General features: G+C 39.5%; 1 protein-coding gene across 4 annotated transcripts in view; it reads left to right on the forward strand.

The window, feature by feature from the left end:
* Nucleotides 1-8,366, forward strand: part of znf618 (zinc finger protein 618) — a 69,733-nt gene extending 61,367 nt beyond the window's left edge. For all 4 annotated transcript variants that reach the window (XM_067969638.1, XM_067969640.1, XM_067969639.1 and 1 more), the window contains 2 exons: nucleotides 2,404-2,553; nucleotides 4,608-8,366. In XM_067969638.1, coding sequence (XP_067825739.1) covers nucleotides 2,404-2,553; nucleotides 4,608-6,124 — 1,667 coding nt within the window. In that variant the 3' untranslated portion in view covers nucleotides 6,125-8,366. The remainder of the gene's footprint in view (nucleotides 1-2,403; nucleotides 2,554-4,607) is intronic.
* The last annotated feature ends 3,545 nt before the right edge of the window (nucleotides 8,367-11,911 follow it).

The raw sequence follows: 11,911 nt of genomic DNA on the forward strand, positions 1-11,911 counted from the left end.
TATCCATGTACTTAGAAATTGCATCACCTTTGGAGCAGTAACCTTTTCAACAACAACTACTTGCATTTATATAGCGCCTTTAACATAGTAAAATGTCCCAAGGCACTTCACAGGAGCGTTATAAAACAAAATTTGAGACAGAGCCACATGAGATATTAGGACAGGTGACTAAAAGTTTGGTCAAAGAAGTAGATTTTAAGGAGTGTCTTAAAGAGAGAGAGGCAGGAGAGGCTTCGGGAAGGAATTCCAGAGCTTAGGGCCTAGGCAGCTGAAGACATGGCCGCCAATGGTGGGGCAATTAAAATCGGGAATGCGCAAGAGGCAAGAATTGGAGGAGCACAAAGATCTCGGAGGGTTGTAGGGCTGGAGGAGGTTACAGAGATCGGATGGGGCGAGACCATGGAAGGATTTGAAAACAAGGATGAGAATTTTAAAATCGAGGCGTTCCCAGACAGGGCGCCAGTGTAGGTCAGCGAACACAGGTGATCGGTGAACAGGACTTAGTGCGAGTTAAGATACGGGCGGCAGAGTTTTGGATGAGCTCAAGTTTGTGGAGGGTGGAAGCTGGGAAGCCGGCCATGACAGCATTGGAATAGCCAAGCCTAGAGGTAACAAAGGCAAGGATGAGCTGAGGCAGACTTTTGGTCAAACTTTCAACAGCAGATGAGCTGAGGCAGGGGCAGGGGTAGAGGCAGAGACGGGTGATGTTACGGTGGTGAAAGTAGGCGGTCTTGGTGATGGAGCGGATATGTGATCGGAAGCTCATTTCAGGGTCAAATAGGGCGTCAAGGTTGCGAATGGTCCAGTTCAGCCTCAGACAAATGGCCGGGAAGACGGATGGAGTTGGTGGTTAGGGAACGGAATTTGTGGTAGGGACCGAAAACAATGGCTTTGGTCTTCCCAATATTTAGTTGGAGGAAATTTTTGCTCAGCCAGTCCTGGTGTCAGACAAACAGGCTGACAGTCAGAGTGGAGTTGTCAAGAGAGGTGTTGGTGAGTTAGAGTTGGGTGACGTCAGCGTACATGTGGAACTTGACGTTTTGTTTTTGGATGATATCGCCGAGGGACAGCATGTAGATGAGAAATGGGAGGGGGCCAAGGATAGATCCTTGGGAGACTCCAGAGGTAACTGTGCAGGAGCAGGAAGAGAAGGCATTGCAGGCGATTCTCTGCCTACAACTAGATAGATAAGAATGGAACCAGGTGCGAGGGTAGTCCCACCCAGCTGAGGAGACGACTGAGGAGAGGCATTGGAGGAGGATGGTATGGTTAACAGTGTCAAAGGCTTCAGACAGGTAGAGAAGGATGAGGAGGGATAGTTTACCATAGTCACAGTCATGTAGGCTGTTACTTGTGACTGTGATAAGGGCTGTTTCAGTACTGTAGCAGGGGCGGGAATTTGATTAAAGGGGTTCAAACATTTTCTTTAGAACATATGAAATTTCTCCGCCAATCTCAGCAGTTGTTTTATATGGACAAGAGTGTCCAACTCACTCCCTAAGCCTGATCAATCTGGCCCTTTAAGCCGAGGCAACTTAGAACTACTTATGTTTATATTCTAAATCAGAACACCAAGATGTGTTGAGGCTTTTAAATGAGAGAAATACAAATTTGTGTGAGCATCATTTTAAACTTTATATATGACCCTTGTGGTTCTATGATACACATCTAGGTGGCCCATTAATATTCAAGCTTGGGCACTCCTGCCCTAAGGTACTTGATAATTCTGTCACTAAAAGAAGGACTCCCAGATGGTTTGTTAAATGTGTACTACATTGCAACCATCTCGCTGGCAGAAAACTAAGGGCCATTCCGTGCTTTCTGGACATTCTGAAACAGGTATCCATAGATAATAAATGCAACACAGCTACAAGGAGCAACCTACCCACCTTCATAAGATATAGTTTAGATTCAGCAGCTGTGCAGGTCTATCTTGGTAATTGGAATCTTTTATTCTCCTGCATGAACCTCCTTCATCCTAGTCCTGATAGCTACTTGTTCACCTCTTGTGGTGTATTGAGGATACAGTCTCTAGAACAAAGAAAGATTACATACCTTGCAGTGTCGTCTTCATTCTTCTAAGTAGCATTTTCCACACACCATGACCATTATCCTGGGCCTTGGAGTGAATGCAAAGGGGAGCAGCTTGCCTATCTAAATCTTGTGGGACCAGGAATAATAATTGAATGTGGGGTGACTCCGATGCATGACATGTCAAAATATCTTGAGAGGAGCTGGTCCCATTGTGACATTTTTTCTCCTTGCCCTTTACTCCGCCTCCTTTCCACACTCTCCCCCCAACCAACATGGCCCAGTAGTGGTCACATTCCAGCTACAAGGTTAATAATCTTTCTCTTCATTCTACTTATCCTTGTAATCCTCATGACTTTTCTTTTATTGTAGCTGATAATGAAAACAGCATAGCGATTAAACAAGTGCAGACACCGCGCACTGCTGCTGCCACTACTTCTACTTCTACTACTACTACAGCTGCTGCTGCTGCTTCTCCAGAGAAGAAGAATGCACATCGCCAGAGTAACTGCACAAATGATGGTATGTACTGTGTTGAATCCCTGGGCAGACATGGAAAAAATGCTTTGAGTTTCTAGCATGGATAGATTAGTGTGGACTGAGCTGGGATCTGAGTTTTAATTCTCATCAAAATAAAATATTAAATATGTTTATTAACACCATACCTCAGAGTGGTAGGAAATGGGTTTGTTGTAGGTTTCGGTTTCAGTTTCACAGTCTTGCATGTGCAAGAGAGATATGAGTGGAAGTTTGGCACTTATCCACCAGGAGAGGGTGAATACTGGGACAAGTTGGAAAGGTAAATCATTCTCATTTAGCATTCACGTACAGAAGGTATTACTATTAACAGAAACATGGGAGCAAGACTCTGCCCACCCTCAACGAATGAATGCTAAATGAGAACGATTTGAATGCTAAATGAAAATGATGGAGGTCAAAATATTGATTTAAGCTAATGCTATTAAAAAAGGAGCAAATGTGAGGGGTGTTCTTTGAGAGAGGCTGCTAAATTATACGGGTACAGTTAACTGAAAGTAATTTACTATGTTTTCTGCTTTGCCCAATATGTATGATTTGATTTCTAATTTTATATTTTAAAGCTGTCAAAAAAAATTAGCAATCAAAACCAAGCAATCAAATGAGGCAAAGCAACAAATACTATTTTAGTCATGGCATTGTAGTGCCATGTAAATTTGTGTATGCGATGTCCTACGTATAAAACGCTGACTAAAAGAATAGCGGTATTAAAAGCAAAAAAAAAACCTTGCACATCAGAATATGAAGTTCAATAAGCTTTGAGAAAACTTTTGTAACTAATGTGGGTATTTCTAGCAGCAATTGTGACACTAAAATAATCTGGAGCGGGGACTGTCTGAAATCAGCTTTGGGTTAGTCTCCAAGACCTGGATTTGTCCCCAGTGGCCATTAATTCTAGATATAAATAAAAAAGTGATGGCATACCTGCTTGGTACTGGGGAGTTGGACTCTGCAGGCTGACTGCATCACTTGAGATGGTGCAGTTGCCAAGAATCTTCTGTCTTTAACTCCTGTTTCCAGCCAAAACTTCAAATTTCTGTTCTCGAAGGTGGACAGCCTCCTAAGCTTTGTTGTCCGGTGAAATCTCCATGTCTATTTTTAAAAAAAAATCCAATTAGATGCTTCAAACCTCCAGAATTCCAAATTCCCATGGTTGATCATGGTTGCTCTCCAGTTCCAATAAATTGAATCCTTTAATTTTAACGTGTGTATGTGCACTGTGCTGCTACTATCTACTTTATTTTAATAGAGTTCCACTGTCCACGAAGTCTAACTGGGTATTACCTACATACTCTCCCACCGCTATTTAAATCTTAGAACAGGGACAGAAATTTCTCAGCTTATATGCAAGTATATACGATTAAAAATTTCTATTGACACAACACATGTAAATGATTAATCAGAGCCACTGTTGCAAGTTATAAATATGGAAGGCTCGTGTAACTATCAGCAAGGTCAGTTGGAGTTAAAAAGGCATCTCGGTCAGCTGTGAGGTAGGGAGAACAAGACTGACCTGATCTGAAGCAAAGGTTTGTACTGAAAGCAGTGTACATCATTTGCAAAATTGTGAAAAGCTGAGAACTCATAGTAATTGATCTTTTACACTGTATTACACCAACTGTTATCTTTTATAGTAAATCTGTATTGGGGGTAATTGGTGTCCACTTCCTTACTACTATTGTGACAGTCCTAATTATTGTTTCACCACTGTATAATTCTATGTAATTTTATATTCTCCTCTAAATGAAATTGATTTTAAAAGACTCAAGTCTTGCCGTTGTTGTTCAAGATAACCCTTTGGGCATGTAGTAAAATACATGTGGAAGGTTTTGCTGAATCATCAGTGTCTTTTCAGTAGTGCCATCTTTAAAGAGGGTATTATCAATTGATAATGGAAACTTGGCAAGTTTCATCAGATTAATTATTCATCATAGTGTTACTGCAGTAATTCTCAGATTGTAAAGTTGCCAGTTTGGTTGTAAGAATGTTGACAACTATGAATTGAAGTTGTTTGCATAATTACTTATTTTTGTTTGCAGTGAATAGCTCAGTCCTTGAAAAAGAACGCCAACATGTTGCTGAAAAGTTGCTCAGAGTGATGTGTGCTGATCTGAAAGCACTGACTGTGATCAATGGGAAAGACTTCATCAAACTTGCTCAGACACTTGTTGATATCGGCGCACGTTACGGATCCTTTCCTGTAGGTGACGTCCTTGGGGATATGAATACACTTGCTCTCAAACATCTGCCCAGAATGTACAACCAGGTGAAGGTGAAAGTCACATGTGCACTTGGAAGCAATGCATGCTGGGGAATAGGTGTCACCTGTCATTGTCAGAATGTTGGCTCTGAGTCGTACTACATTCTAACAGCACATCAGGTAGATGGATTGCAAATGAAGAGATATGTCTTAGGCATTAAAGAAGTAGATGGCAAAGAAACTGGTGAACAGGTTCACCAATGGGTACTGAATGTCCTTTCAGAATTTGTCATGTCAGAGATGCGAACAATTTACGTCACAGATAGCAAAGTCAGTTCAGCAGCACTGTTAAAAGCTGGAATGTGTCTACGATGTTCAGCCTGTGCATTGAACTCAACAGTAAGGAGCGTACTTAACGAAAGGACATTACAGGCGCAAAACATGCCAGAAGTTACCGAACTTGTGAGTAACTGCATACAATTAATGAGTTCTCTGGAACAAGGTAACGTCACTCCAGAGTTATCCAGTCTTCTTGAAGGGCAGCAGGTCCCCTGTTGCTGGAATTCTGTTGCAGACTCTCTCCTCCTTGTACATGAGAAGTATGATCAGATACGAGAATTGATCAGTGGAAGGAAGGAACTCAAGCACCTCCAAAATTGCAATAAAAGTTTGTTGAGCAACCTTACAGCTATTTTGGCTCCAGTAAAGCAGGCTGTAATAGAACTGAGTTGTGAAAACAAACCAACATTACAGCTTGTGCTCCCAACCTATGTAAAATTAGAGAAACTTTTCACTTCCAAAGCTAATGATGCTGGCACTGTAAGTAAACTCTGCCACCTTTTTCTGGAGTCTTTAAAGGAGAACTTCAAAGTGGAGACTGCTCACAAAGTAGCAATGGTTCTTGACCCACATCTGAAGCATTTGAGGTCAGTGCCACACTACCAACAAGAGGAAGTAATCACTAGAGTTTGTGAAATGATTTCGGACATTGGGCAGAATTGTGAAGACGTCATTGAATTTGAACCTGCAAGAAAGAAAGTATGTGGGATTAGTGAAAACCTGAAAACATCACCAAACAAAGAGGTGAAGCAGGATGAGCGAAAAGATGAAGTATATCAATATTTAAAGGAACCTGTGCCCAATAAAACCGTAGATCTGTTCAGTTACTGGTCGAGTGCCACTCAAAAGCATCCTAAGTTAGCCAAACTAGCCTTTTGGCTTTTGGCTGTGCCAGCTGTTGGTGCGAGAAGTGACTGTATGAATAATTTTGGTGAGACATTTTCAGGAAAGCAAAAAAGGCAGCTGACCCCTGAGGTGGTGAACAAACTAATGTTTTTGAGATCAAACTTGCAGTAGCTGCCTCTTGTCTGACACATTGGTGCTTTAAAGCAGAACTAAACCCAGGTGGTGAAGTCAGTTTTCTTACATAACTTTTTCTTACTGTGATAATTTTTGTGTCTTATTTCTGTGGTCATACCACGCTGTATTTGTTAAGTCATTATGGATGAGCTGCCCCTGATATCTTACTGAGTTTATCCAGTGAGTGACTGGGCCATACAGACCAGGAATGCCCCAGATTTGATCCCTGGTCTGTGCTGAGGTAATAACAGGGTGGGCTGCAACTGCTTTTTGGGCCACGTTACTATTAATCTAAATAATTAGTTAGAGAGTGATGATCGTAGGGATTGTTTTCCTGGACTAAGGACTTAAGCACTATTGGTTGCACAATTTGCAACAAATTGGCTAATTTTACATTTTAATTGAAGTCATCATGTCAAGATTGGAGCATGCATTAGGCTATGGGAAATCTGTGGCTTGTCCATTTTGTGCTTCCAGCAACCACCAGGGTCAAATCTGTGTGACCTCTGTCCTTGTTACTGTTGTCTCTGGCTATACCCTGTTTATATGTACCAAATACGCAAAGAAGAAAATAGATCCAATCCTAACTGTTGAAAAGACAACAGTTAATAAGAGACGAGAAAATTGATTCCCAGCCAAAGTTTTAGTCCTTCATGGTTCTACACTCAGCCTGTGCTCTCCTGGCTTTGTATTAATGGCCACCGTTAACATAGGCAATTGTCTAAAATTGCAATGTATGCAGATGGTGCTGTTGTATATTACTTGTCAAAATCAATGGAGTTATTATCTTCTATATGAGATATGTCTACTATTTCAAAAGTGGTTATCTGACAGTCATTTATATAATTAAAATGTTATGTTCTCTGAATAGAATGTTCCCAGACTATGAAATTTGATGTCCAAATTAGTGGAACTTGATTAGAATTTAATATTGAATATTTATCAGTTCATCTAGATGAAAGTCTGACTTTCAGATATCTGCTAAACGTATTGAACAAAAAGATTGCACAAAAGTAGCTCCTTTCGAGACATGTGAGGGACATTGGAAAATGTTGAACTCTTGTTTGATTTTAACTGGTTTTATTTTAAACTAACAAAGCCATATACTAAAAAACCAAATATTAAAATACAACAATCCAAAAATACACAGTGTGACAGTACTGTAACAAAAGTGACTTAAAACCTTGAATACAAAACACATCAATTGACCAAAAAAATAAACCAGCATAGGAGCAACCCCTCTCCTTCCCCTCCCATTTTTGTGCAATGTACTTGACTCTTGAATCCCGATAGAAGCCAGTATCAAAACCAGTAGAAACTAATGGATGACCAGCATGCATCCACCATACATTGGTTTATCTCTACTAAAGTCAGCAAAAAAATTACAAAGGAGTTTCATAATTTACAAAAAGATTCTCTGCCCCCAGGAGTTACCAAGAGCCCTTTTACAGGTCAGTGCTAGGTACCAAGGCTATCCATTCTCTCACTGAACTTGGTCCTTCTTCCTGTGCTGCATTACGACCCTGAGGTTCGTCCAAGCTGGTGTTACCGTGACAAAGGAATCCTTCAATATTGTCAATTTTACCCAGCAGGACAGTGCCAGTTTACCTAGAAGCTTCCATTTGACAATGTCTATATTATTCAAATGTACTTTCTAATAACTCTTCGAACCTTAGATATTCTACCAAAATATGGGAGCGTGCACCCATAGACTAATTACATCCATGACACAAATAGTTTGTCACTAACCTTGCTGTTTAAAAATCTGATTGGGATCCAATAGTTTCTATGAATAACTTTGAACTGTATTCATAATATTTGGATTTTGCTAACATAAGAATATACTGCCCACCATTTGGTGTATTCCTCAGCTGAAATTTGTACCACAAAATCCTTTTTCCAGATTGTCCTATAACCTCTTACTGTCACACAGATTGGGTCAGACTTTTCCAAATAGCAATGAAGCACAGGGACAAAAAATTCTTTCTTATTTGACAATGTTTCAAACTAGAGGGTATGTAAAATTCTGTTCTGAAATGCAGGGGCACTGTGTAGTTGCAAATATGCATTAGAATTCCATGAACAGGAAGTGATATTCCAGCTGGATTTGTTCAAAAGAGCACCACTTACTTTGAATAAATTGTTAATAACCCTGTGCAACCCAATCTTTAAAACAGCCAGGCTTCTTGTTGACCTGTATATATGAATTAAACTAAAATGGTGACTTATTGGACTGAAATGAATTGTCTTGTGTAAGCGTTCTCACAAAATGAAATATCTCCCACTCTGCCCTTGGAACTAATTGATTCCAAAAATGTACTTGGGATTAAACTCTGAACGCTGTTTCACATTCTCCAGCTCCAACTCTGTTCACGATGCCAGGGGAGTAATCAAAATAACAGTGGGTACTCCATTTAAGTGGAATAATGTATTACAAAGACCCAGCCACACCCCACAAACAAAGTTCTTTGGTAAGACTGTTTTCATACTTGAGTTGGGTCCACTTGCCTGCATATCAATGTATTGAAAGAAAATTATGAAGAATGTAGTTCATGGTGAGAATCTAAGAAGTTGATAACTTTTGTAGCCTAAGTAGTTTGATTATAATCAATTCAACCTCTTTCGTACCAAAATTAATAAGCATCATACATTTAACATCCAGAGTAAATATCCAAAGCACAAGAAACCCTCATTTGCTCAACCAATTGGTGTTGTTATATTGTCTTGCTATGGTTCTGTACAAAAGCCAAGAAGAACCTGTCCGACTGGGCTAAGGCACTGTATTGTATGCTATGAGAATACCAATTTAAAAAAAATCAAACAATCTGTTAATGCAGTGGTTTACGGAGATATACCATTATAATTTGAGTTGAATAATTAACTCACATATATCATAACATTGCATAATAAGACATTAATAAATACCCTCTGACCATAAGTAGGGTGTGGTCACAGAGCTTGTCATGCAAGAGGTCACTTTTATTGTAGTGTGTGAATAATGTGCAAGCTGAAAGCTTTGGTTGGCATCTTCTATCTTGGCTTGGGTTGGTCCTGTTGACCCCGTAGCCAGGATGGAGGGACCCACATGTGTTTACGGTGTTCGATTGTTAGGATGGTAGCCCACACAGCTTACTTGAAAAGCCAATTGCCTTCCTGATAGTTCTCATTTTTGCTGAGGAAGGAGGTAGGGAAGAGTTATCCATAGTAAGGAATACATCTGATTGCTGCAAGTAGCCTGCACACCACAGAGAGATGAATTTTGTGAAGCCTGAAATGAAGTCTGCTTGGTGTATCCTTTTAAATTGACCCTCCACATTCTGCTGCAGGTGGAAGTTAATGACCACACCCATTCTGGTACAAAAGGAGCAGCCGAGGTCTCAGCCCCCAGACTCCTTCGGTTTTCTGTGTTCTTTGAAGATATGAAGGATAATATGGTTCCGAGAATGTTACGCTCTCCCTCAAATTTCTGTACTCAAGAATTGTTTGAGTATGGACAGCTTTGCCACGGAGTAGTTTAGACAGATTTTTTTTTAAGAAAGCGAAGATAAACACTTGAAGTGGAGGAAGATACAGGGCAATGGGTAGAGAGCAGGGCAGTGGGATTGGTGGGACTAGCAAAGACACTAGGCCAAATGGCCTTCTGTGCTGTAGACTTTTATGATTCTATTTTATAAAAATATCTCAAGCAGCAGCCATCTATAGTTTTGGACAGTTGGATTGCATGATTGCCAAGGACTTACTGTGTACGAAGTAGTCTGAGCCATTTTCAAAATTACATTTCTTTATGGCACGTTTCAGTAAAAGAACACTAACCAGTACTATTGGCGCATATTGGGGTTAAAAGAAATAATTGAAACATGTAATTTAACTTAACACTGGGGACTTGGAGTTCACAGCTAAGCAAGCATTTTGCGCCACATGCATCTCTTTCTTCCCCACCCCCCCCCCCCCCCCCCCACCAAGAATGCTATCCTGCATCTGAAATTCCTATTGCTATCAAGGAAGCCTATTCTGTGGAATATCTAGTTTTATTTTCACTAGTTTCCCCCGCCCCCCACCTTGTTTCATCATTGTTCTATTGTATAAAGCTTTGCACTCCTGTCATTTGGCAGTATGGTTCTTAAGTTATTTATGTTCTATGTAAATGTACTTTGTAACTTTGCACCCAGATATTTTTCTAGTAACATTCTTAAATAGTGAAATTGGTACATGCAGTAGCCAGTGATGCAGTTTAAACGGTTGTCATACCTGTATGGTTCACAGCTAGGTTGCAACTTCTGCTCAGTTCAGCCAGTGTGTGGAATAAATGTAGTTTGAAATGGGTAGAATTCTTGGGATTCTTGAACACACATTGGACAAGATGTTTAAAAAGAATTCTGTGTGTTTTCATTGGATTCGTATATATGAATTGTGTGGTCTCCATTCACTTGTATATCATTACGTCTAAATTCCTAACGCAGTATATATAATCTTGCAACCATTCAAAAATTAGTTATGAACTAAGCTGCATGTCTGCATTTTTTCCTCTAAAATTATATTGTGAATTACCCTGCTAAAATTTCTGAAAAATTTTTAAAAAGACATTACAAAATGTCAAAGATCGATTCTATTTTTAAAAACAGATTAACTTCACCTCTTGGGTTTTCATTCCCTTTGACAAAAACCTCAGTTTAAATCTGTGTCTGATTCTAGAAATAAGGGATGCCAAACCCAAAAACATTTTCAGTTAAGTGAATTATCTTTTGGACAAATCTTTTTACTTAAAAAAGATTTTCAACTCAGATTGCAGTAATTCTTCTCTGAATCTGAACCTGTTTAATTTTGCAGCCAGCATTTCAAATGGGAGAAGTAATGCACCTGTCCCCATAAGAGGATCATGTGAAACAACTGCAGCATGAGCCAGCACTAGCTCAATTACTTAAATACCATATGAAAAACTTGTATGCCCCATCACCGGATATATATGATTTTGATATTTTTAGTCAATACAGAAATCAATGCGTTATCCTCGTATTGGCATGATCAAACATATTAATAGAAAGCTTTATTTAATAGTGGCCTACAAAACTGATTTATGTTCCTGCCCTTCCAACAATGTCTGAGAAAGTGAAGCATGCAATATCCGTTATGTGGAGGTGATATTAAATTTAGCATTGCTACCTCTTTGGTGAGTAATCTACCTTCCCCCTTCATTTTCAGTTTTCCTGCAACTAACAAGCTCCTTGGATTACAGCACTACTAAGTGCTAAGAAATAGAAGAAAATGATTGTCTGAACTCACTGATTTGAGTACTGTTATTAAGGGAAAATTGTTCAGCCAAACCACGGATTTCCAGAGAATTGGTCTAGTTAATACTTGGTAAATATATGAATGTTGCTCAAAAGTGGGAATTCTGTAGATACCGTCAAAATATATCAATTTAAAATTAGCCCATAAGGTAACAATTACCATCATGTTACATTGTTAGTTTTTAGCTAATCATTTGTGGAAAAAGAGGCTAAAATTGATTCTCTCTTGAAGTCTTCGATTTATGCTATTCAGGTGGAGGGGAAAGTGCTTTATGCATATTCTCATAGCAGAATCTACGTGCTACCACTGACCTGTGAAGAATAAGTATATTGTGTAATTGTGAACTCAGATTAGCTTGGATAGGAAATTAAAATTCGGCTGTAACTCTTAATTCTAAATATTTGGAGTTAAGGAAGATTGACCAACAGAGACTGTCTTTTAAGACCAACATGACAGATTGACAGACAAGTCTTTTGCCATATTTTGGTCTTAAAC

Source organism: Heptranchias perlo, chromosome 31, assembly GCF_035084215.1.
Source record: "Heptranchias perlo isolate sHepPer1 chromosome 31, sHepPer1.hap1, whole genome shotgun sequence".
In the NCBI taxonomy this organism is placed as follows: domain Eukaryota; kingdom Metazoa; phylum Chordata; class Chondrichthyes; order Hexanchiformes; family Hexanchidae; genus Heptranchias; species Heptranchias perlo.